The 27,688-nt window shown below is 42.2% G+C and overlaps 1 protein-coding gene across 1 annotated transcript; it reads left to right on the forward strand.

The window, feature by feature from the left end:
• Positions 1 to 27,688, forward strand: galnt17 (polypeptide N-acetylgalactosaminyltransferase 17; the record flags this gene model as incomplete). The annotated part of the gene is made up of 11 exons (XM_079247058.1): positions 1 to 250; positions 4,998 to 5,181; positions 8,263 to 8,429; positions 15,748 to 15,922; positions 18,777 to 18,974; positions 20,633 to 20,750; positions 21,363 to 21,548; positions 22,360 to 22,497; positions 22,606 to 22,701; positions 25,134 to 25,295; positions 27,554 to 27,688. The coding sequence occupies 11 exons, from the start codon at positions 1 to 3 to the stop codon at positions 27,686 to 27,688; spliced, it is 1,809 nt and encodes a 602-aa protein (XP_079103184.1).

The following is a 27,688-nucleotide window of genomic DNA, read 5'->3' on the forward strand; positions in this document are numbered from 1 at the left end:
ATGGCTTTTGTGTTCAGAAGATGGAGGGTTTTATTGCTGCTGAACGTGCTTGCCGTCGCGGGCTTCATGACCTTCTGGTCCAGGTGCAACACCCGCAGCGTCCAAGCCGCCGCTCCGGAGGCTCCGGAGGCTCCGGCGGCCGGCAAGCGGCCCCGGGCCAACGGAACCGCGCAGGGGTCCAGCGTCAGCCACGAGGTGCTGCTGAAGAGGCTCAGCTCTCTGGAGGATGTGGTGTACAGACAGCTAAACGGTAAAGAGCCTCAGCACATTGAACTGAAATGACATGTTGACCCGTTTTCCTCCAAGAAAAGTCTGGAAAGACTCCACGTTTGATTTTTCCTGGAAATATTTTCACTGACATGTAAAAGGCGGTGAAGCTCTAAATCTGTCATCTGTCAACAGAACCGGTTTCTAAGTTTAACTTTTTTAAATCCTAAATTTATCCCTGCAAAATAAGTAGACAAGGCTTCATTTTATGCCTTTTTAATCTGTGTTGATAATAATTGTGAAAGTGTTTTTTTCTTTTTTAATACTGAGTCTAAACTTACAAATTCCTCATTCTTCAATTTGACCTATTTGCACATATAAAAGGTAAGAATAACACAAATCTGCAGGGCCGGTCAACACCTTTTTGGGGCCCTAGCCCTCAATGGGGCGTGGGGGAAACCACCACAACATTACTGGAGCTTAATATCTGGTGTTTGATCATTTTAGGCCAAGTAGGTTTATGTGTCGCATATTTCACAAGTCAAAGGGCTTTACATAAGATATTAAAGCATTACAGCAAAGTGCAAGACAAACATTAAACAAGAGAATAAAAAACAACTAAAAGGAAAAAGTATATTAATTTGAAACAGAGTAGAAACGGATTTGCAGGCTTTTAAAAGGGGTTTGTATTTGTAAAAAAAAAAAAAAAAAAGAAATGCTTTTGCATCTTATGGATGCAAAGCAAAAATCTACCTGTAAGACTCTAAAGTTGCAGATGCAGATTTTTGGCCCCATTTTTAGCTACACTTTTATCTGATTGGATGATTACAAATCCAGCTGTCCAATCTGACAGTTTCCGGTCCTTCTGTACAGATGTAAAATGAAAGGGATCAAATACAAATCTGAGCCAAAACAACCTTACTCGGAATGATAATTTTACGTTTCATCTGCGTTTCATGTTATTGAAGTGAGACGTAACAATTCTGCTCTTCAGGAGAAAGAACATGAGAGGTTAAAAATGAATGGAACATGTTATATCATACATTTCTTTCTGGCTATGAAACTGGAACACTCATACTAACAAATGTTGCACCCATATTTACCTCAGTGAACAGTGATGTCAGGTCTTTCTCTGCACATGTGGGTCATTTCAGGACTGTGAGTTAACACTGAATTTCGATAGCGGTCATGTTTAAATGATAATGTGAACAACCAACCAATTTTGTTTTTAGTTTTTAGTGTAAAGACTTGCAGTATGAATGTCTTTGCTATGGTTTACAGCAGCCATCAGGTTTTCTGGTTTGTTCCACATATTAAGAGCAAACAAAACTAAAAACGGATTCTCGTTGTTTAGATTTAACTCTTAAGATAAAAAAGCAAACTTGACCCAGATGATCCCAGAAGTCTCAGTGGCTCATATGTTGGCACATATGATAGATATTCTGGACCAGAATCATTCAGAGACTTGTACACCGGCAGCAGAATTTTTTATTTATTTATTTATTCATTTATTTATTAATTAAAAAATAATTCTTAAATCTTTTTCCCGTCTCACAGGAAGGCAGTGAAGAAACCTGAGAACCAGACTGATATGTTTCTGGATTAATCTGCTTATTTCAACATTGCTGAGTGAAGCTGGGCTCTAATCTTTAGACGCTCATATTTCTCCCAAACAGTTTTATCCTTATTTAGCTGGAGAAGATTCCCATGCATCCGTATATTGATTTGGCCACATAGATCTCAGTGTCATCGGCATAGTTATGATTAGATATTTTGCTTGTTTCCATTAATCGAACTACTGGGAGCATGTGAATGCTGTACAACACGGGGCCAAAGATGAAGCCTTGGGGAACTCCACATGCCATCTTTGTTTGAGTATAACGATATTTACTAAATACCAGTAGTACACCATTTAACCTCTTCTTCACTTGGCTTATTTTTTTTATACCTCCTGTCCAAAACTACACACCCAGAATGAATTAAATATATCTTCATAACTACAAGTGCTGTATGAATGATAAGAAAGTAAAGACATTTCAGATTTCTACAGATCTGTTTTAATTTAAAAAAAAACAAAAAACATTATATTTAGAGAAAACTAAGCCTTGAACCGTAAAATATTAGCTCAGAGTATTAAGAAAGTAACATCTAAAGAGTTACTGTGTGGAATATAAGCAGATGAACTTGAGCAGTTTCACAGATGTTCTAAAGCAGAACCATCTAAACGTGCCCAAATGTTTTACTTCAGCTTTCTTCAGTACCAGCATGGAAAAACTAAAATTCTATTTCACAGACTGAGAAATATCTCTTGGTAAATGGACTTGTACTTCTATAGCGCTTTTCTAGTCATACAGACCACTCAAAACACTTTACACTACTTGTCACATCCACACACACTCGTTCAACACACTCATACCCTGATAGGCACATTGGGGGGCAGTTTGGGGTTCAGTGTCTTGCCCTAGGACACTTCGGCATTTCAGGGGAAGCCTGGAATCGATCCCACAACTTACCAGTTGAAGGACAACTGCCTGAGCTACAGCCGCCTCTTCAACCTATTGGCTGACTTTCATAATCAACACCTCTACTGACCAATCACAGCCCACAGCATAGAGGAGCCCAAATTCCCCGTAGAACCAACAATAACAACATTCCAGAAATAAGTAAGCGAAAGTTTGTTTATTGTAGGAAGAAAAACTTCCTTAATGTTTTTGCCAAACAGCCCCTTTGTGATTCGCAGTGTCATTGGTGAGGACAAGCTGCTAGCTTGCAGAATTTGTGTCTTTTACCGTATTCATGTGGTTCGGCTGAAGTGCAGGAATTAGCAGAAGCTCTTTTTCTCTTTACTTGCCCATGTATTTTATTGGGGTTTGAATCGAGATGCTGACGGCTGATGGAGTCTTTTAGCTTTTAGTTTCTCGACAGATTGCTGTTGTGTGTACAAACATAGTTGTGCTGCATGGTTCTCACTCAGCCCTTTGCTCAGGGGGTGAGGAAGAGGTTAAAGCTTACATGTCCAAAAGATTTCAGTAATGTCGGTTAATTAAGGTATCTTACCAACTTCCAGACATTTCTTTCCAGAAATGCAGGTTGGAGGTAAAGAGGCCTTTAACTAGGGCTTCTCGATTATGACCAAAATTATTTGACTGTTATTGAGATCTCGATTATTTAACACAATTATCCAGTATTTTTAAACAACGCTGCGCGTCGTGGTGTTCTAGGCTCCGTGTCACGGATGACAACCGTCTAATGCACAGTTCCGAGTTGTTTAAACCGCTTATATGGGAACTATTTTATGTTGGCCTGGATGTACGTTTTATACCAAACAACCGCTGTCAGGCTGCAGCGCGTTTCTCTCATTCACCTGTTAAAAGACGGCTGATCTGAACCAGCTGGTTAACGCGTTGCTATGGTAACGCCCCGTAACGGAGGGATATTACAGTGTTTAACTGGCCGAACTATGTATAGGAAAATAATGCAGCCAGTTGTCACTGACAATGGTATAAATTATGTTTAGGTGAACTTCCACAACCTACTGCAGTTATTCTACATGGACCTGCAGCCGGAGCCGACTGAGACTGGCCGCCTGGGAGTGCTTTAGGACGGGAGAGGCTCCCGCTGCTCCTTCCTTACAGTAACTGCAGAACAATATGTGCCTTCAAGTCAGTCGCCAAAACACCAGAAATGTCTCTAATAACTCCAGTAAAAGTTGCTAGATTTGTCGCTTTTAACAAAAAAGTCTCCAGATTTAGCGAGAAAGTCGCCAAGTTGGCAACAGTGTCTGAATGAAAGCAAAGCGGCTGTGGGAGGAGTTTACAGCACAGCGCTGCAACGCCAGAGACGCTCGATTAGCAGCTGAAGACAGCAGGAGAGGAAACTGCAGAGAGAAAAATAATCACACCCTTTTATTTTTATCATCGTTGGAAACCCAGATCGTAGTTGAGATTAAAATCCGATTAATCACCCAGCCCTGCCTTTAACACAAGTTAAATGACACAGAGACCATTTAGAGAACTTATTCTTTTATCTAATACGTACATCTGCTGCCCAAAGCCAAAATAACACTTTTATAGCTCCTAAAAACAAACAGACAAAACCCCCACATTGGCAGCATGTGTTGCTGCTGGGATTAAACAAGTTAATTATCATCAGTTACATGATGGATTTAACCCACTGAAGTGGAAAATATTGAAAGCTCTTCCAGCTGGGCATCAGAAACAAACAATTAAATGATTTGTTTCAAATAAACATTATGCACATAACTATCATATGAGTATAAATGAATACAATTAGCTTGAGTAGATTTTTACTGCAAGCTTATCCAAAGTTGTACCTAATTAATCCCTGAATAGACAATGTCTCACTTCCACGAGGATGGTTTGAGGTCAGGGTCGACACAGAGGAGGAGGATTCAGCGGATCCAGGATGTTCGGCTGCACATAGAGGCATGAACACGGGGAGGGGGGGGGTCACTTTGATCATTCTACCACCCACAAATCCAACCACACAGAAGATCCATATTTTATCTCTAAGGCAGTGAATCTTAATGCCGTCTTGCAGCTTTTAATGGGATTCTTTCTTTTAATGCATGTTGGAAACGTGCTCATCGCAGAGATTCCTGTTTGAATCTGCGCTGACATTTGTTAGATCATTCAGCCCATAAGCTCCCCTGCTTTGACAGTCGGTGACTTCGTACGGCATATGAAGGACGAGCTAGCAGCCCCGGGCCACAGAGGAGACCCGCTCAGCCGCATCCCGCCATGTAATCTGCTCTTGTTTGTCTCGTTCAGGTCTGTCCAAATCCCTGGGCCTGATTGAGGGCTTCGGGGGTCGGGGTAAAGGGGGGCTCCCTGCCACGCTGTCCCCAGCTGAAGAGAGTGATGCTAAATACCTGAGAGACAAGTACGGCTACAATGCTTATCTCAGTGACAGAATCTCTCTGGATCGGAACATACCAGACCACCGGCCCAGCAAGTGAGTATGTGAGAAGTAAAAAAACAACTAAACTACATAAAGGAACTCTTCTTTGGCATATTTTGGTGGATTGATCAGCTTGTTTGATGGAATGTTCTTTTAAATGATTATTTTGATCATTTAGCAGCAACTTATGGAAAGCACTGGAAGGATTCCCGCTTCTTTCAGCTGGAAAGAAATGCCATTAAAACTGTCCAAAACATGTTTTTTAAGCAGAGCATATTTTGCTAAATTTGAGTGTCTTTGACCCAGATAAGATAAAAAAATGTTTGCATTGTGTACGTTGGTCTGCAGGCACTCGCTGTGTTGTTATTGTGCAGCTTTCTGAAGAACAAAACGTTGGGTTTTCTAACTTTAAAGGCACGTTTTAGGGTCAAAACTTGCTGTAAGGGTTAGATTTTATTCCAGGTCAGGGAGTGTGCTTGTATTTCCGTTTGTACCCAGGTCTGCCCGTCTTGGCGCTGCGATGGTTTAATGAGCAGCAGACTGAAAGTCGGTAATGATGTAAGAGTCCTTGGCCCGTTCCTGCCACCAGCTGCATGTGTTGTTTTGAGGGTTGATGGGATGAAGAATCCAGCGCTCTTATTTGTCACCCAGGGGGGTCTCTTATGTTGCTGGGATGAAAGTGGCATGTGAAGCGTGTTGGGGTGTGATATCTTCAGGCTTAGCAGCAGCAGCATGTCAGCTGGAGTCTGATGAGCCTGTTTTCAGGCTGCAGAGCAGGATGTGGCGGTGAAACGTGACAGAGGAGGCACGGAGGAAAGAAATGACAACCGTATGACATCAAATTCCATCTATTTGTCAACCCCCCCCCCCAACATAATCCATTTATTTATGAGAGCAAAGCTGATCGCTGATGTGTCAATATGGGTGAAGAAAGATGACTCCTACAGTCACACAAGAATAATCAATGAGGCTGTACTTGTAAAGTTCCCACTCTGAATGTGATCCTTCATGCTGTCTCCTCAACACTGCTGTCACAGCCTGCTTCCTCATCATCATCCTCATCAAAAGTCTTCCTCTTTCCACATCCATCTGCTGCAGAATCAACAGGTCAGCTTGGTTTAATCTGCTTCCATCTGGAAACTTGTTCCTGATTCCCAACTTGCCTGAAACCTTGTTTCCATCTGAAGAAAACCAGAAAGTTTGATGCTTCCACCACCGAGTCTCCATCGGTCATGCGGCGATGCCTCACGTCTTATTGACCACCTGGAAATATGGCTAAAAGTCTGACTTTATGCTACTAAAGGTTAATACATTTTCCACCTGGCTGTGAGCGTCTGAATGTCTTTATGGTCGAGTTTTTCTCATCTTCATCAGTGCTGCAGGGAATCTGTGTCTCGGAAGAATCCCTGCTGCGTCACGCTTTCTCTACTCTGAGACAGTTTCATCGATGAGACGCTTCTGGTTTTTTTCTCTGATGCTAAATATTTTAACATTGTGAGTAAATGTTTGTTTTGCTTTGGGAAACATGCAGGAAGTTGTTTGATTTATTTTCATTGTTTTTACAGATTGAAATTGTACGGAGTGATAAAAGTGCCACAAAAAGTAATACATTTGGAAATGAATGAGGAAATATTTGTTGTTTTTCGTGCCACTCCTTGCATGAGATTTCTGGCCTGATGTTCTAGTTTCCCCAGCAATAAATGGACCTTATTAGACTTCATCTATAAGCAACAATATATATACATATATACACATATTCATGCTTCACATCATATATAAAGCTGATAAATTTCAATGACATATCCAGAACAACAAGAACAACTACAACAACATTACTACCATCTCTGATATGTATAAATAATAATAACAGCAACATTCTAACAACATTAATAATAATAGCAATAATACTAACAATACCACCCATTAGATTATTACACCGATATATTAAAAAAGACACTATAATAGCATTTCAACATAATTTAACACAGATTATTAAGATATAATTAAGTTATACTACATAATTCTATACAATATAATATAATGAACAAATATGTGCAATATTAATGTAGTATCAATAGAACTAGTCTTTCTCCTTATACTTATTAATCAAATGGTTTTTGTATGAAGTTTTAAACTGCCTGATATTAATAATTAATTTAAATTTGATGTTTAATTTATCCCATAATTTGACTCCACAGACTGAGATACACTGACACTTTATTGTGAAGCGAGCTGCGGTGTCGTAAAGCTGAGTTCGCCTCGCAAACACAACGTTCCTGTGACTGAATCATTTTTACGGGTTGCCTGGTAAAGTTTTATTTCTCACCATGAACTTTATTATAACAGTTTTATAACTGACTAAATCAGTACGATTCATGGCACAGATTTCAAGAACATAGGGTCTGGATAGCCTGCATTGTTTATTATTTATTTTGTTTGTTGCATTATTTGCTTACATGAGACAAAGTTAATAGGTTTAGATTTTTTATTAGTTCTTTTTTTTTATCTGACTAATGTATCTGAATATAATATTTTTAGTTTTTATGCATGTAGTTATTGTCTGATGGGAAATCCTATGTAGCATGACAGAAAAGAAGTAAAAATAAATAAATACATAGATAAATAAATAAGTCCTTAAAGAAGCAAACTGGCAGACATCTTGTTCTTCATGGTTGATTCACTAATTGTTGGCAACTGTTTTTAGTTTTTTGCTGCCAAAAAGCCTGTAAGAAGAGTCGTCCAGTCTCATGAATTTTCATGAGGAAACTAGAATTAATATAGAATTACTTGCCATTAACGTTTAATCTTGTAATAGAAAGCATATTATTGATGAAAGTAAATAAGATGAAGAACTTAAAGAAGCGACAGACGTGGTCTTCTGTAAATGTGCTGAACTTGAACTGAAGCGTCACCGAGTAAAAATAGAACTGCAGCAGAAACACAGAGAAAAGGCCCGTTTAAGGAAAAATCCATGTGACTCCAGCAGAACAGGAAGTGGTACGAGCTTTGGCGTTCGTCCTCGTCAAACGGCTGCTCTTCTGAGGAAGGTTCCTCTTTTCCAGCTGCAACAAAAAGACGCAACATTTTCCCAAAAGTTTTATTTCTAAGAGGATCTGTTTGCTTATCTCTCTGCAGATGTAGGAAAGTCAACTACCAGAGAGACCTCCCCCAAATCTCCCTCATCTTCATCTTCGTCAACGAGGCTCTGTCTGTGATCCTGCGCTCCGTCCACTCGGCCGTCAATCACACTCCGGCTCACTTGCTGAAAGAAATCATCCTGGTGGACGACAACAGCGACGACGGTCAGTTCAGAGGAAATCCTCTCTTTTCTGAAAATCCAGCGCAACATCTGTGTGTGAGCGCCAGCCGAGCGTCACAGCTGGATTTGTCATGTTACTTACACCAATAATTTGCTTAAACTTTTATCCGTCAATCACTGAGAAGTGAGTCTATGGTTGGCGAAATGAAGAGTATTGATTCGTTTATTCATGCTGAGGGACCTGAGGTGGGAAAATAAGTTTTTTGTGTCCGTGTTGCCAAGAGCTCAAGCATGGAATTGATTTTACAGACTGTGCCAGATCTCAGGCTCAGTGCAACAAGTGTGTGTCCTGAACGTAAAAAAAAATCAAATCCCACTTGGTTTTTTATTTGTTGAATAAAACACAGCCCTACATGTTTGTATAAGAGGAGAAATGATGTGAATGTTAGCTTACAGCTACGTCTGTAACAGCAACTACCTGGTTGACTGAAGGAATTTCAACTCATTAATTCATAAAGAGACTCTGAGGTCGAGTTTGGTTCCTTAAAGAAAGCATAAGGTCACGAACCCTAACTGTTAAATTTAGGTGGGGGCAGCGATTCACATGAACGTACATGAACGTGGGGCTGGACCGGCTGGTAAACACGGAGCTTACCTCAGAGACTGTGTGTGACATCGTGTCATAATCCAGATGAAATTACACCTCTAGTTCTCTACGTAGCCATTTTTAAATCCCTTCTTTCTAGAAATAATGAATTTCTGCGTATTGGCTGTTACTCCCTTGAAGTTTAATTAAGCTCAAAATCATTCTTGGATTTTCACAGACATTTACTGATGGACAGTGTCTTCAACTTGACTCGGAAGATCCTTAATTGCCCCAAATATGCCGTCAGAACAGAGAAAAGAAATACCAAACTCAATTGAACTTAAAGCAAAACAGATGAATTACATAAATAAAATAGGAATTCACGAGACATAGAAAAAGGTAAACTTTTCTGAAATACATCAAATTAAAGGCTTAATTGGCATTACAGCTACATAAAGTTCACATAATGAACCAATTAACAATGAAAAACAAGTAAAAATTGTACCTCATTGGCTGCATCAACTCCAAGAGAATAAAAATATCTACGGATTCCCACAAGAACAAAGATCTTACCTCCATTCTCCTGGCACATACATGCGGCCTGTCTCTTGCAGACACCTCGCGCCTCGTGTGGCTCCCAGAGTGCACCAATCAACTACATCCCCCGAGCAACAATGTGGGCCAGCGGAACAAAAAGAAAATGGTCCCCCCTTTCTGCCATACACTTCCGTCCAAATAAAAAACATACTTTTACATGGATTTACTGAAAGAAAAAATAATAATAAATAAATAGAAATAATTATTGAAGATTTTATGAAATACTACTTGGAATTTTTACAATGTCTAACCGAATGTGAAAATAATAAACTGAATTTATGACAGTTGCTTCTGACGGCAGCTACATTGGCCCTTTAACACTTTCAGGTCCAAGCCATGAAAAACTGGTAAGAAAAGTCCCGTTGTTTAATACGACGTCTTCATTTGGTATTTTAATTAAAAATGAACATTTTTTGTGGATATTTACCAGTTAAAACCATCAGATATGTCTAATTTTTAGTGTTGTTTTCTGCTTCCTGGCACAGAAGACGAAGTATCAGATTGTGTTAAACAGGATTTTGAGGAAAGTTTTTTACCGTTTATACCATTTTCTTTTACCCAGCAATGCCAAATGTCTCAGAAACTGTATGTATAACATAAGTCCTGTTGGGATCTACAGGGATAAGCACAACTTAGGAAGAAACTTCTGAAGGTGTTGGTGAATTAGGGTGAACATGGGCTAACTTGAGCCCAGATCACTGAGATGAAAAAGCTGAAATAAAAGCAAAATTTGCTTGATTTTTAACGTGCAGAGACAAAGCAGCAAATATATCACACAAACCAATCAGCACATAGGTCTTACCTGCATGTTTAACATGAATGTGACGATTATGCCGACATGACGGTAGCGTGGTCGTCTGTGTGATCGACCATCGCTGTGTTTGAGGAGTAGCTTCAACTAGAATGACTGATGTGTCAGGCAGATAGAGGCAAGGCGCTCAGTTGGATGTCACGGCAGAGATGTCCCCATCTTATTAACTGGGTCGGGCTGTCCAACTGGGCTTTGTTACATGAAGGGACGGGGAGGGAAAGAGATGAAACCGGACAAAGTAAAAGAAAGCGAAAAGATGGAGAGGTGTTGGAAAGAACTTCGAGAAATGGGATGAAACTGAAAGGGACAAAGAGGTTAAGGAGTGAAGAGCACTGAAGGGAATGAGAAAAGGCAAAGAAAAGGGAGAAAAAAGAGATGAGGAAGCATCAAATAATGGAGAGGCTGCTAGAAACAGAGGCAGGGAGAGATGGAGAGGCCCTGAGATAAATGAGGGCGGACAGAGAGGAGGAGACTATGTGCAGGCAATGCGGATCCGGATGAAACTGAAAGAGCAATCTAACAGAACTGAAAGCAAAGACAAATCTCAAGGAAAGACTGTCAAGGCGTCGAAGGATCAGAGTGGCGTTATGTAATCCATGTATTGTCAACAAATCCCACAAAGAAGTAAAACCAACATTGTGAAGATGTTTAACAGAGGAGTTTCTCTCTGCCTGAGCCTCAGTCGAGGTTTCACGTTTATAGCCACTGAATAACTTCAGACTCAAGGTTTCAGGAAAGAAATACATGACAGAAAACATAAATCTTTCCAAAAATGATCCATATTTCAGAAAAGGTGAATTCAGACTGAGCTGAAATATCTCCGCTGACTTAAAGCAGGTTGCAGGAAGTCACATTGCTTCATACATCACTAACTTTCTATGCACAGAGACAGTTTGTGCTGATAAACTCATGTTAGAGCAACACAAATAGCTTTTATTTACAATACATAGACAAATTGTCAGCTGCTCCGTTGCCTCCAGGTTTCTTGCTGCTCCTGAGTCTAAGTCTGGGTCAGGGTCCGCCAGACAAGACATAATGCAAGCTAAGCCCTTAGTTTATGAGCACAGAGACGCAATTACACACAATTACGCAACACACAGTCAGAAAAAGACTGAACGGATGTGACAAGTTTGGAGGAGTTGCAGGAGAAAGTCTCTTCTGCTAATTAAAGCGAGACCTTTGCTTGTCCCCAGCAGGGGGATTCCAGTGAAACAGCAGCAAGACAGCAGCGTCCTGAGGCCGACATCCAGCATGTTTACTACCAGGAGCGCTCAGAGAGGAGGCAGGATGCAAAACAGATGCCGAATTAGGCCAAAAAATACATTAGCTGAAGAATCTCACATGCAACCGCCTCTGTTGTGAGCGCAGCCGTTCAGACTCGCTTGATGCTTATTAAGAATTCCACTAGGGGGCGCATTGGAGAGCCCAGCCTTGATAGAGCCGTTGAATTTGTAGGGTGTAAACGAGACTGTAGACGTGATGACTGTAGAGGAAGTTAGTATTTTGTTAGTTTTGATGTGATGGGAGAAAACAAGAGCAGTGGTATCGTAGATGTACTGCTGTAAACGATGTGACCATACTGTATATAAAAGATGGGCGGAGCCTCTGTGATGTCACCTGTAGGTTTCTGAAGAGCTGAATTGAAGCTCGGTGGGCGGTTCCTACCATCACCATCTTGAAAAAAGGCAGGCGTGTCGTCACTCCCAGAAAATACAAATATGGGCAAAGAGGTGGAGCTGAGAGGGGGGCTGTGAGCGTCATGGGGGATGATTGACATCGAGCGAACTCCGAGCTTTCTGTAGCTAAGAGCTAACTGAGCTAACCCGGAGATAACAGGAGCTAACCAGCTAACGGAGGTAAGCGGGCTAAAGCTAAGTCACGTTGTTAACCAGCCAAAAACCGTGGTTGTTCTACGTTCTTCTTACTTGAAGCAGGAGATCGGGTACCTGTCAATCAAAAGGACACGCCCCTAAATATGCCAAACTTCGAGATTAAATTACTTTTAAACGGGTGAGTTAGAAAAAAAATCACTCTGCCCACAGTTGTCATGAAGGTAAACCTGACCTATTAAACCTAAAATGGATTTTTGAGCCAGACTGTAAACATGTTTATTTCTGCTGTGAAGTTGGTCTTTTTAACATGGGAGTCTATGGAGATTTGTTCTGTTTTGCAGCCCCTAGTGGATGAAGGGGGAACTGCAGTTTTATGCACTTCCACATAGGCTTCACTTTTAATTGCCAGAGGCTCCATCCATCTTTCATATACGGTCTATGGACCATACTAATGGCACTGCCCCTAGTGGCTGCTTGCATATTGCACCATGCGAATCCGTAGCGTCACTTCTGAGGTCATACACAAGCAATGCATAAACCAAATGCAACATACACAATGCAGCAATGATAATCCTGCATATGTGTCATTAAAAGCAAGAATATTTTTGGCGGCAGCCTTCGTTAGATGACGCCAAAATGATCTAATCTGTCAAAGTTCACTTGTGTGGTATGAACAGAGCTGCAAACCTTAAATGGACTGAAGCAAGGCTGTGAAGACAAGCGGCGCAAAATTCCTCCACAGTTATGATTGATGGAAATCATCATACAAACGATCATACCAGCGACTTCTGGGGGAGGGGACTAAATGTTATGATGTGCAAAGTCTTAGAAATAGTCTATTTGACTGTATAGACACATTAATCAGCTTGTTTTATAAGTTGATGATTGAATGACTGTGACAGCCTTGAATGTGGCTCAAAGGCGTGTGGCACGGATGTATTTGGGACTCGAACATGAAACATGCCAGGGAGAGGGTAAAGCAGCGAGCCAGCTGAACCTCGCCACCGCTATGCCTCAGCCGCTTCCGTCTCCGCTGACGCTGCTGATTGGCTGACAGCCAGCTATCCATCACACGGGGACAGACATTGCAGTGGCAGAGAGGGCAAGGCAGGCAAAGACATAACACACAGCACTCTGCACCAGTCAGCCAGCGCCGTGACTGTGTGTGTGTGTGTGTGTGTGTGTGTGTGTGTGTGTGCGCGTGTGTGTGTGTGAGTGTGTGTGTGTGAGTGAGAGAGAGAGAAAACAGCATAGGAAATTACTCTGTGATCAAGAGTGTGTGTGAGAGAGAAGGAGATAAGAGCAGAGAGACACAGAGAGAATGAGAAATGTGTTTTTGTTTTAGGGAATGTTTTAGTGTGTGTGTGCTTGTGATACAGAAGAAGAAGGGCGAGTGTTTCTGTCCGGAGGGAAAAGGCTGATGAGCTGATTGAGAGATCAAAGGTGGAGCGGTCGTGACGCTCAGGAAGCCGCCGACGCCCGTTGGTGTTGTTTGGATTCTGCTGGAGCTTAAAACAGCAGAAAGACCCCAGAGAGTCGATCTGTGCCATCTTTCTGGGCTATTTGTGCAAGCAACGCCGTTCCATTAAACACTGAGTATTGTGAAGTTGCGTTATTATTTTCTGCCTGGATGATGTAGCAGTAGCAATATTTTATATCGACGTAGGAAACATAAGCTGGGGGGGTAAGCTGCTGATTGGTTGCTGTCTGAGTCAGCAGACTTGACTGGATGTAAACAAGCCTCATCAGTGGCTCCTCATGAAACCAGAAGCCAGTATAGTAGCTATAGTTTGCCTTTAAAAGCTTTTAACTGGTTTTTGTTTCCAGATTTGGTTTGTTTGTCCATCAGATAGTTACACAGTGCTGCGAATCCGAACTACCTAAACTAAAATATTTCCTCGGATCCTCTTTAGCACTGATTCCAGCAGAATTCACTTGAATTGTCTCCATAAGTTTCTGCAGCGTCTCAAGACTTATTTCCATCCCATGTTGCATTCATTTTTCACCAAGCATTGACGATGGAAGAGTCCAACAACGTCACATATAGTGATGGGAAAATTGAATCCCAAAAATTGGAAATCTGGATTTTTTTGCTTCACAATTTTAAAATTGATTTTTTGTTAAAAAAAATCTTTTTTTTTTTTCCAAACAAATAAAAATAATCCACAGTAATGGTTTTGTTTGTTTTATTTTTGCCTATTTATTGATCTTTTTACTTGTCTTCTTGGACATTATAGCAGTGGAATGTTGATCTGGCTGCTGTGTGTTGTTTTTGAAGAAATGAAGAAAAATGCCGAGCAAAAAAAAAAAGGTTTTGTACTTTTATTTTGATTTTAATCAAAAAAATCCGCAATATCAAAGAATTGTGAGAATCACAATTTAAATTGAATCAGAGTCTTCTCCAGCGCATCCCAATGACTCCAGAGGTTCAAGTCTGGACTCTGTTACAGATGAAAATGTGTCTTTCACTGTCTGAGCCTCATCAGTTCTGGAATATGTCTGCGCCATCAGGGAAGATGGAATAACCTGCTCATACCGTACAATCAGGTATCAGCTGACCTCATTCTGAGGACACATAATGTTTCTGAAACTAGTCCTGAACCCAGACCTGAACCCAGACCTGAACCCAGACCTGACAAACTGCAGCAACCCCAGATCAGAGGCTACGGTAGACATTAGCCATGATGTCTGCATCAGTTCATCTGCCTCTGTTCTTATCCTGATGATCCATCACTCTGGAACAGGATAAATCTGGACTCATCAGACCACATGACCCTCTTCCAGGTCCAGAGTCCAGTCTCTCTGCTCCCTAACAAACTGTCCATTACAGTTCTGTAGATGTTTTTAACTAGGGCTGTGACAATATGATTATGTCTCACTTCGATTAGATTCCGATTTTTTGGGAGCCGATTTGATTTAAATTGTGATTCTCACCGTTCTTTGATATTGATAATTTTTGTAAATCAAAAACAAAAGAAAAATGTATAAAATTTTATTTTTGCTCGGTATTTTTCTTGATTTCAATTAGGAAAAAACAACACAGTAGCAGATCAGTAAAAACAATAAAATGACAAAAATTTTATTGTGGATTGATTTTATTTCTTTGAAAAACAAAATCGATTTTAAAATTGTGAAGCAAAAAATCCTGATTTTCGATTTTTTGATTCAGTTTTCTCACCGCTATTTTTAACCCATTTTTAGCATCTCCTTAGATGTTTTGTGTGCTTGATGCCGATGATCTGACCTTTCTTAAACAGATTAACATCTTTTCCACGACCACCTCATCTGTCTCCATGTGCTTGTTTAAGAAATGAGAAGCTACTCATTGAATCAGTTGTGGTAAAAAACCAGCTGAACTATAACCACCCTGCAGGAATGACCCTACAGGATGCTTGTACTGACAAGTATACGCCATAAAAAACTTGTGGACTGATCATTTTGTTTGAGCTCGTCATGACAGCAGGCTTGTAGGCAGAGTTTCCCCGATGTTAATGACTTTATGTGTAATTCAACTTCCTGTTTTCACGGACTACAGAGCAGCTGAAAAGACCGCTGGAGGAGTATGTGAACAAGCGCTACCCCGGCCTGGTTAAGATCGTAAGGAACCAGAAGAGAGAGGGACTGATCCGGGCCAGAATCGAGGGCTGGAAGGTGGCCACTGCTGAGGTGACCGGATTTTTTGATGCGCATGTGGAGTTCACCCCTTCATGGTGAGTTCTTCCTCGAGTCTCACTGGAATTGTTCATTTAAACATTTTTTTCTCTGCTTCTGAGATAAGTGGAACAAATTTCACTTTTACAGATATTTAAGTTATTTAATCCAAACTAAACAGTAAAATGGCACGAGCAAGAACAGGAACAAGCAGAAGTTTCAAAAGAATGATTTCCGTCTTCCACTTTCCGGTTCCTGCTTCCCGCCTTCAGCTTACCGCTTTCCACTTTCCGCCATCCGCTTTCCGCTTTCCACTTTCCGCCTTTCCCTTTCGCTTTCGCTTTCGCTTTCGCTTTCACTTTCGGCTTTCGGCTTTCGGCTTTTGGCTTTTGGCTTTTGGCTTTCGGGTTTCAGCTTTCTGCCTTGTGCCTTCCGCTTTCCGCCTTCCGTCTTTCGCATTTCCCTCGCTTTCAGCTTTCGGCTTTCGGCTTTCGGCTTTCGGCTGTTGGCCTTCCGCCTTTCGTCTTCTGTCTTTCGCCTTCCGTCTGCCGTCTTTCGCCTTCGGCTTTCGACTCTCCGCTTTGTGCCTTCCGCCTTCCGCTTTCCGCTTTCCGCTTTCCGTCTTTCGCATTTCCCTTTCGCTTTTGCCTTTTGTTTTTGCTTTTGGCTTTCTGCCTTTCGGCTTTTGGCTTTCAGCTTTTGGCTTTCCGACTTGTGCCTTCCGCTTTCCGCATTTCCCTTTCGCTTTCGGCTTATGGCTTTCCGCCTTCCGCCTTCCGCCTTCCGCCTTCCGCCTTCTGCCTTGTGCCTTCCGCTTTTCGCTTTCCGCTTTCCGTCTTTCCGTCTTTCCGTCTTTCGCATTTCCCTTTCGCTTTCGCTTTTGTGTTTGGTTTTCGCTTTTGGCTTTTTGCCTTTCGGCTTCCTGCTTTCCCTTTTTTAACTTCCCGTTTTCCCTTTTCCGCTTCCCATTGTTGGATTTCCGCTTCCCGCGTTCCGCTTACCGCCTACCGCCCACCGCCTACCGCCCACCGCCTTCCACCTTCCGCCTTCCACTTTTTTCTGTCTTCTGTCTTCTTTCCTCTTTCCACTGTGTAAAAGTCGGGAGGGAGCTGTTTCACACCTGACAGGTTTGGAAATAAAAGGAGGAGGGCTGAGCAAGTAGGACGGAGATTAAAGACACAGAAGATAAAAAACAAACATGCAGCTGAAAAAGGACTATCGGGCCACATGATGCACTGGTTTAGGGTCATTATCCTCAGCAGGATGGACCTGCTGGGGTGTAGCTGTAATCAGTGGAAACCAGAAGGCCAAGGTGAACGCTGCTGTTTCAGGTTATCTCCACACTGCGGCTGAACTATCGCTCATGCATTAAGAGGAACCTTCTTCTATCACATCTGATGGAGCATAAACACTTCTTTGTTCAGCTGGAGTCCAGGGTGGTCCACTCCTTGCCATTTTTCCTTGCTTCTGCTCTTTCTCTCAGCATTTTCTGCTCTGTGGCCTCTTTACAAATAGATAGTAGAGAAAGCCTTAATGATCATTTTAATAATCAACATTTTCCATCTGAAGCAATCGTGTCAGTTTGCTCATGCACATAAACACGTTGTTATAGTCAAGCCTGTGGTGTAACAAGTCACCAAGTGGTTGGATGAAGCACCTAAATGATTTAACATCAACCAGAGTCCTCTGAGAGATGTGAGATTCAAACCAACATGCACCTTTAGGGAGGCTTCAGAACCATTTTTACCTTCAGCTCAGCTGAATCACACCTGGAGCCACAGAAGTCACATGACTTTCAGAAAAAAGACAACTACCTTTTCTTAAATATCTAAAATATGAAATTTGGTTTTAAAAACCTAGTTTTATTTGTATATTTGGACTTTAAAGTCAATAACAGCATAAAACAGTTATAAAAACATTACTTATATTTTCTTAAATGATGTAAATTAGTTCCAACTAAATGAGAAGAAAATTAGATTTAAAACATATAAATGTATTTTTATTCATACTTTTAGTGGGATTATGTTGATGTTATGCCATGAGCAGTTGGCGTTGTTGTTTGAGGTCTGGTCCCAAGCCCAGATAACTGCAGAGGGTTGTGTCAGGAAGGGCATCCAGCGTGAAACGTGTCCCAGTTCCCGTGAGCGATGATTGGCTTTGGCGGCGCCTTCAGAGGGACCAACCGGAAGCAAAACAACATTTTGTAGACATGCAGTGCAATAATTCCATTGAAACAACAAAAAAACTGCAAAAACCTGCATTTGTTTTAACATCTACACTCCCAGTCAGCAGTTTGGACACACTTTCCCATTACATCCAGTGGGAAAGTGTGTGTTTACGTAAATGCATTAGATGTTTTGTAGCCAGCTGTTATTAAGATCTACTGTAGAAGGTCCGAAGAGCCGTTTGAGGGGTCCAAACCCCCGGTCTGCGTTGTGCTTTTTGATCTTTCCCAACTATGTGAAGTTTTTCTTGATTTTAAGAAGAAAAATATTTAAACTCAACTTTTATCTTAATTATTGTAAAATCCTTTCTTAACTGTGGATTCCAGCAGCAACATCTCCCATGTTACATTGTGAATAATTATGATCTGGGACGATTGAATGTGATCAAATTTTCATGTGTGTTTGAAGAGCTGGACGAGAACTTGCAGAAACAGCCGAGCTTTTCAGCGCCGCGTGGAGAACAGGCCTCTGGCTGTTTTCCAGCTCATCGAGCTCTCCCGGGTTTCCACAGCTCACTCAGCAGAAGTAGAAACGTGCCCTGCAGAGTCGAGCTGAGCTGAATCAAGTAGAATTAGTTATAAGTTAATCCAACATGCAGTTCTCAGAAGATTGGTGATCTTAGAAGCTCTCTGCTGTCGTAGTTTGTGCACAAAGTGCGTGCGTGAGAATGTGTTTGCCCTCTCACCAGGGCTGAACCGGTCTTAGCGAGGATAAAAGAAGACCACAAGAGGATCATCTTGCCTTCCATCGACAACATCAAGCACGACACTTTCGAGGTGGAGCGCTACGAGAACTCCGGCCACGGTTACAACTGGGAGCTGTGGTGTATGTACATCAATCCGCCCAAACAGTGGTGGGACGAGGGAGACATGTCTGCTCCTATCAGGTGAGCCAACTTCATCTAACATGTGCTGCAGGAGAAACTCTTAAACGACTCAACAAGACACAGGAGTGAGCAGACAGATCAGGAGATGCAGTTCTGAGGTCTGGAGACGCATTTATGTTGCAACAAAAACCGCAAATCTGTGCTCAAATTCATAGAAATGAACAAATATAATGAGAAAAACATGAACATGAACATGAAAAACACGAGATAAGGCAGAAACAGAGCTTAGAGTTTACACAGAATATTTGCCTGAAACTTCTCCGACGAGTTTTCCGTCATTTCTCTTCAGGAACCGTTCTCCAAAGCTCTTCTTTGGCTGTTTCTGCCTTCAGTTTGGTTTTCTGTGCAGATGATCCCACACTGCTTCAGTTCTGTGGAGGATTCGTCGCGCCATCACACCCGTTTCCGCGGATCTTCGGTGCAGTTCTTGTCTCATGTGCATGGTTTGAATAATGGAGGAAACGCTCAGCTGAAGCTCTGAGAAGGAACCATAAAAACAGTCCACTTTTAGATCCGTTTGTTCCATAAGCTTCCTGATGTTCCTCTAATAGAATAGCATCTATTTGTCGTCGCTTTGCTTTTTTAGTTATTTAATTAAATGGATTAATCCGTCTGAACGTTGGAGGTGATCTGTGTCCTTCAGCATTGTCAGCTGAGCGTCCAGACAACGGCATGTTACGCTTCTGTCGGTGGAAGTTAGAAGAACTTTCAGGTTCGTATGCAGTAGCGAAAGGGTTTCTTTTGGCAGAGAAAGGTCCAGATGCATCTCTCAGGTCCTGGTTCAGGTCTTTGCTGGATTTGTTTCCATCTCTTCCCATCTGTTAGTTTTTCAGTCCTGACTCTTCGTCTTTTGTCCTCCACTTTTCCAGTTTCTGCTCGACGCTTAGATTCGCCAGTTCTCCGCCAGCAGCACTAATCTCACCTTGTTGCTGCTATTTTCAGTCTGGCAAACTTTACGTTTGGCGTTTTTCTTTGATGCATCTGAAGGAATGAGAACAGACGACGTGTCTTCAGCTGCTGGTGACAAACTCCCTAAAGATCCAATCGTTTATGCGTCGACGCTGGTTTCTGTGTTATGTTAGGAGCTTTTTAATGCCTGAAAGATTTATAGGTGTTAAGTGGCTTAATTTAAAAAAAACAAAAGCTTAGACAGTGGTCATGTAGGACATGAGTAAAAGCAGTCCGACAGAAAGCACTGAGAGATGGCATACAGGTTGGAGAGGTGTTGCTGTACGTGGACGAGGATTTCACGCTTTACAGGAAACAGATGCTTCAGACATCTGTTGAAAAAAATGGTTTTTATTTAATATTTTCCTGAAATCATCATGATTTCTTTAAGAGGGAGATAATTTTACTGTTTCCATCATCGACTTCTGGGATTATGAGGGATTAATGATGTAATTTCTCAGTTTGATTTTCAGAACGATGTTTCATACGAGCACACAGAAATGGGAACATTTCATGGCCTGATATGTGAGAAAAAATGTGCACATTCTCCCTCGGAATATCAAACTAAAGCCTTAAAAAGCTTGAAAGTCACATTCACACAGACAAATGCAAATAGCAAGAGTTGGAAGTGACATTTACAATGTGCTTCACCACACATGCTGCAAAGATTCAGTGTTTCTCCTGTTCATACTGCGTCTTCCTCACGGCAGGACTCCTGCCATGATCGGCTGCTCCTTCGTCGCCAACCGCGATTACTTCGGAGAGCTCGGTCTGCTGGACTCTGGCATGGATGTGTACGGAGGAGAGAACATCGAACTGGGCATACGGGTTTGTGTGTTGGTCTTTGTTCCTGATCCCTCTTTAGCCCTGTAGGTTTAAGTGGAACAGTGGCCACCGTAGCATGGCACCGCTGATGAATGAGGCCCCATTAGGGGTCCTGGTGGACCAGAGCTGTGTGTGCAGCTCACATCAGGGCAACAGAGATAAATAGGTCACATGAAGCAAGAAGGTTTGGGTGTTTGCTTCTGTGCATTTGAGAGAGAAAATCTGCAAATGAAACATTTGTATTTTGCCGTTTGTCCAGACGTCTGATGGTCTGTGTGAGGAAGTGACCTGCAGTGTTTATCGTCCTGTAAAATAATCTCATCCAGATCAGTTCTAAGATCACTTTAAACCCATTAAGCTTCTAGTTTTTGTAATATTACACTGCAGACATGAGCAAGTAGCTGATCCACAGAGTTGAAATATATCTCTTTAGAGAGTTAAAATTGGAACCAATCAGGTGATTGTAAGATGAAATGAACCCACACAGCTGCCGTTGCTCCATTAGCCTTCATATCTGTCCGCTAATTTAGACTCTTCTTCCCTCTGGTGATGAAGAATGTTACATTCTGTGAGCTTTTTGTACATTTCCCAGTAAATGTGCGCTTGTGATTGCAGGTGTGGCTGTGTGGAGGCAGCATGGAGGTGCTGCCTTGCTCCAGGGTGGCTCACATCGCTCGAATGAAGAAACCCTACCACAGCAACATAGCTTTCCACACGCGGCGCAATGCTCTGCGCGTGGCCGAGGTCTGGATGGACGAGTACAAGTCCAACGTCTACCTGGCCTGGAACATCCCCATGGAGGTGAGAGAGAGGCTTGTTTCCGTGGCAACGGACCCTAAACGCAGAAGCATAAATCTGAGAAATGTGCAGTGATTGTTTGTTCGAGCAACTGCAGATGATGAAGAAAACTAACCACAGGATTTTAGATAAGCGGTGTCGTAATGTTGTCTCTCATCACCGGTTTAACGTTGGATGTTCTGGATGACGGACATGACTGCAGCTGTGCGTCAAAGTTGTGTGTAATGATCTGAGGAAGTCCTTGCTAACAGGGTGTAAAAAGAGAATCTGTTTTTAGAAATTATTCAGATTTACTGGCGCGTGATTGGCCCATGTGCTGCTTTAGGTTTCCAAATGGTCTTTAAGGAAAGATAGCAGGTAGACCTGCATCTCCCTTTGGACCACCTCCACAAGAGGCTGCTTGCTGAGAGACGATCCTTTGCTTTTAACCCTGAAACTGTCTGTGTGCGACCTTTTTTTCATAAATCAGAGTAGTGTCAGTAAATAATATGTTATAATCACTGAGCCGTAAAACAGGCTGAACGGATGCATATTATGTCTCACGGTGTTTACAGCGTTACGCACCAGGCCACCTCTGTCCTGCTGTAAAAACCAGGTTTACATCAGTCTGTTTCCCGTGACCTGTCCATGCTGTTGATGGAAACCTCACCTGCTGCTGTTGCTGTGCAGAAGCTGGTTTTTCTGAATGTCTTCAACATTTTGAAACATTGTGAATTAGTATTAGGTGAATGCTCTGCAGACACAAGCAACACTGAGGTTGTGATTTTAAAGGATCTGGTTTGAGCTGCTGTAATGATTCCTGCTGCTCCTGCAGAACCACGGCATCGATTATGGAGACATATCTCAGAGGGTCGCGCTGAGGAAGAGTCTCCAGTGTAAAAGCTTTCAGTGGTACCTCGACAATGTTTACCCGGAGATGAGGAGGTACAATAACACGCTGTTCTACGGTGAGGTGAGGATGCAGGAGAAAGAGACCGGAGGCGAACGCTTAGCGAAACACAAACAGAACAGACAAATGTTCTGAGGTTTCCAGAATTTTCTTTTCTTTTCTTCATTTCAGATCAGAAACTCTAAAGTAAGCCATTTGTGCATGGATCAGGGTATGAAGGAGAACCATACGGCCACCCTGCACCCCTGCCATGGGTGGGGTCCTCAGGTAAACATGGATTCATCACATTCTGCATGAATCATCTGAGTTTTCCTCCAGTGACGTGACTAACTCGCTTATTTCTCCACACGTTCAACTTGGATTGACTTCGGAGTGAAATCTGCCGTCTAATTTTAAAATGTTTGCTCCTTTTTTGTGCGCTGAAGCTCTTATTCAGCTTGTGTCAACTCCTCGGCGCCTCGGCCCACTGGGCCCCCATTATAGCTCGCTGTGGTAAGCAGGTGCTTTCGGGTACAAATCCTGCTTCCTGTAGTTAAATGTTTGTCTCTCTCTCTAATGCAGGGGAATAAAACAAACATTCCCTGGTTTGCAGGATGTGCTGCAAACATCTAAAACATTTACACTGAGTGTGTTTTAACATTTAAACAACCTAAAAAACAAAAAACAAAAAAATTTTTTTACTTTCTTCTCTATCAGACACATAATCTTTCCCAATGCACATGACGTTTCCATGGTAACCCTTCCATCTTGATCAAAGGGGTCATTGGATGGTGAGTAACCATTAAAATAATAGATCCCCATTCCCACCAAAGGTGGTGCTGTAGTATTTAGAAGAAGAAAACTGTTGCAAGTTAAACATGGAGACGAAACTATGGCTGTTTTGGGTTTTTATTGTGTCTTATGCAAGTATACTGCAGAAATCCACTGCAACAATGGACGCAGTATGAACACCAGACGAGGCAGAGGACCCTTAACGCCATCGCTATGGATTTACCCACAATGCAATGCTACGTCAAATGCAGGAAGTGACTTTTCTAGTCCACTTCTTGTATTTCGTCCGCTTGAAATGGACCAAAACCTGCGTTTGTTGGCAGACCGAGTCAGAATCATTTGATCCGAATCTGAATTGTTTGGCTCATTCACATTTCCCCAAACGAAGCGGACTTTCCGAGCAAACAGACTTGGATTCCAGTCAAATGTGCTGATGTGAATGTGCACTAAAGCAATTTCTCTATTTTCTTCTTTTGGATGTCCACTACAGTTGTTTTAGCCAGTGAGGACTACTTCAGTATACACCTCCACCACTACACTGACTGGTTTATTCCCTCCACACAGCCAGTGGAAACGTGTCTGACTGACATGAACGTTTCGCTGTTTGTAAATGTAAACCCAACTAGTGACTGATGGAACGTGAAGAAGATGATGAAGCTGATTCTGAGCTGGAAACTCCACAGATGACCATTACAACACTTCTGCTTTTCGTTTTTAAATAAATGGTAGATTATTTCTTGATAATATTTTTTTCTGCAACTATATTCCTGTCTTATTGGTCACGTACAACAAGTCTAAAGAACGACTGAAAGCTGACAGTTTCAGCTTTAGTTCCATGTTTCTGTGAAACTGCAGGTCATAGACTTCACTCTTCACCAGCGAGGACCACGCAGCAGCAGATGTAAAGAGACCGGAGCAGGGAGGATGCAAAGAGAGGATGTCTGGGTGGGGATGTGATGAGCCGGTGAGGGAGACTCAGATCTTCAGAGAGCCGACACGTAGAACTGCTCAGGTGGAGATTAGGTGAAAGAGAAAAAACAGAAGAAACAAATGGAAAGAGGAGAAGTGAGTGGGGTTGAGATGAACGATGAGGTAGAGAGGCAGCAGAGAAGGAAAGAAAAAAGAATGGAGAAGAAAGAAGGCAAAAGGAAGAGAAAAAAGGAAGGAGAAGTAAGGGGGGTAAGGGATGGGGAGGAGGGATGAAGAGGTCAGGAGAAAGGCGGGAAAATGGAGACCGAACAAATAAGGCAGAATGGAAGACGTTGAGAGAACAAGATAAACACAGCTGAAGAAGTGAAACCAGTAGAAGAAAGTTTGACTGGAGGTGCGGTCGAGGCGTGGCCCCGCTCCCGAACCAAAGTTTACCAAGTTAACCTGCTAACTTCATATCCTGCAAGTCCTCATCATCATTTACAGGATTCAAAACTCATAACTATGCTTTGAAAGGAAAGATGGACATGATGACTAGAAAAAACTGCTGCTTACATGCTTTTATAGTCATTAGAAGTATGACTGCTGATACAGAGCTGATGTGGTTATCAGACATTTCAGTCAGAAATCAGAGCATCTACGAACACGTTTGATCCTGATTTTCTTATCGCGTTGTGTGGAAAATGGGTCTTTCAGCTTTCATGCACCACCAGATGTTCTTGGCCAAACAGTTTTTGTACACAGACACAGTTTTCCACTGATAACACTGATTTACAGGAAAAGCTACAGTACACAAGTGGGTGGAAAACAAAGACGTGTTTTGTTTCTCAGCAGCATTAGAAGCAAAGCAGGCATGAAATCAGCCTCCAGGATGCAGCGAGCTTCCTGCCACAACTGCTTGTCAGAGCTTCTGGAGAAAACAACCTGAAAGAACAGAGCTGAACACTTGAACTTTATAATATTCACAGTTTTCCATGTGCTGCTTCATTTTTCCGCAGTTGGGACGCTACACCAAAGACGGTCAGCTGTTCCTGGGTCCACTGGGAAGCACTGGGGAGGACACCCGCTGCGTGGTGGATGATCAGACCAGCAGCTTTCCGCAGCTCCTCAACTGTGACAAAGTGACCAATGTCAAACAGAAGACGTGGCATTTCTCTCAGGTGAGGAGTAGGAAGATTTGGTTCTGGTTCTGCTGGATCTCTGTGCTGCTTTTTAAGCCAACTGGTAATAGTTGGTAACCATGAATCTATTCAGATGAAAATGACATGATGTGGCGATCAAGGCTCCATTTTGGGCCCCCTGTTGTTCAGCATCCAGCTGCGATCATAGAAACAAACTAAATGCCATCTCATCATTATGCCGATGACACACTGCTCTATATTACTGTCCTACCAGGAGATGTTGGTCCCATATAGAGTACATTCCTCAGTCGGATCAAAACAAAACGATGGAGAAAACAGAAGTTTTCTTCAGCAAAATAAAGATGAATCTGAAATGACCAAATTTCCAGCTTCAGTCAGGAATGTTAGAAACAACAGATCGTTCCTTCATCCTAAATGTTAACATTAAAGGTCGTGTGTAAACATGACAAGCTAACGGTAACGACGGGTACGGAAATGAGCTCAAATGAAAAGCACAGTTGTTAACGGACGGTGTCCATCAGCGGACAAAACTCTTCCAGACATACTCATGTTTTCATGTGATTTGATCCTCTGTTGCAGTGATGACATGTTTCTTCTTCTGTGGTCTTTTTAAGGCGTTATTTATTCCACATTGTGCTCCGGCATAAATCCACAGCATGCAGGTAATAATAGTTCATTACCAGAGAATAAAAACAACATTTATTTCAGTAATGTGATGAGATACCAGCAGAACCCCAGTTTTTACCGATGCGGTAAATGGACTTGTACCTATATGTCACTTTTCCAGTCATATTGAAACCTCAAAGTGCTTTACACTATGTGGCACATTCACACACACACACACACATCCCGACAGTGTCTTGCCCAAGGACACTTCGGCATGTAGTCAAAGGTTGATCTCCCAACCTTACAGCTGAAAGACAACTGCTCTTCCTCCTGAGCAAAAGCCGCTCGTACATATTTAACTTTTTTTTCCTCTCTGATCTTCGACTTTGCTGCATGCGGGACCCGAATCATCCTTTTACCGCCTGAGGAATGTAATTACAGCACGAGATGGAAAACCTTGTTTCAGTCCTGGCGATGGAGCTTTTACTGCTCTCTAAAAGATCGGACTAATCCAGAAAGCTGCAGCTTGTGTCCTCACAAAGACCTAAAAACACCGCCAAGACTTCGACCATATCTGGGTCAAGTTTGCTTTTCAGGACGCATTTGGATCTTCTGCTCCCGAAACCTGGAACAAACTATCAGAAAAAGCCTGAAGTCCAAACCTTGGCTTTTCTGAAGCAGATCTAAACGGAGACTTTTTCCTTATTTAACATTTTTCCTTGCATATGTACAGCGATCACAATGATGATGATGATGCATTCTCCACTCATGTCTGTCTGCATCATATATAATCCACTGCATGTATTCCTGCATCTTGATTTTCCTCTGAGCTTGCTTTAATTCTTCTGTTTTAATGCATCTTTTATTGTTTATTTAGCACATTTCTGTTAATGCTTCATGAAAAGCCTAAAACTTGTTTTGTACATGAAATGTGCTGCAGATGCCAGACCATCATTCTTTCTCCTGCAGCAGTTCGGTCTCTCCCATCTGGGTTTTATGCCTGCTGGTGGAGTTGGTGCCACTTTTCTTTTAGGAATGAAGGACTCTTCCTGTAGCTTCACCCTGCAGAGGAGGGGAGGGAGGGTATTAGAAAACCACACACACCAAATTACAGTTTTATGTTCAAATACTCACGTTCGTGCCCTTCAATGGACTGGCGGCCTGTCCAGGTTGTACCCCGCCTCTCGCCTGATGGTTGCTGGGATTGGCTCCAGCCCCTTGTGATCCAGAACTGGACGAGGAGGTGTAGAAAACAAGTGAATGATTTACCTGACAGTTTGTTTTGTTTCTTCTATGACTATATTTACACATTACAAGCCGTGTTTAAACGGTTCATGCTGGTTAAAACGGTGTTGCAGGAACTTTCTTGGTGGTCTTCTGTTACATCTCAGCTGCTCAGATAGAAGCTCTTGTGCATGTTTATCATATAGCACCTTTTATATCACAATGACTTAATCCTATTACTGGATATGCAGCAGATTAAGAATTATTTTGTGCCACTTTAGCTGCATGTCTTTGCATTCATAATTAAAGATTAATGTAATAAAAATATAACCTGCAAAGATTAATTGCGGAGCATCTGTGTATGCGGGACTTGGCTCGGGTTGCGCCCTGTCTCAGTGTGGCCATCTGTAAAACCTCATTAAGCTGTCACTTCTCCTGCCTTGCAGAACGAATCCATCATAAATCGAGCCACGGGGCGCTGTCTGGAGGTGGTGCCGGCCAATGTTTATTTTGGCCACCTGCTGGTCCTGCAGCCCTGCTCCGGGCAGAGGTGGACCATCAAGAACACCATGAAGCAATAG

This window comes from Telmatherina bonti, assembly GCF_933228915.1.
Source record: "Telmatherina bonti genome assembly, chromosome: 9".
Classification (NCBI taxonomy): Eukaryota; Metazoa; Chordata; class Actinopteri; order Atheriniformes; family Telmatherinidae; genus Telmatherina; species Telmatherina bonti.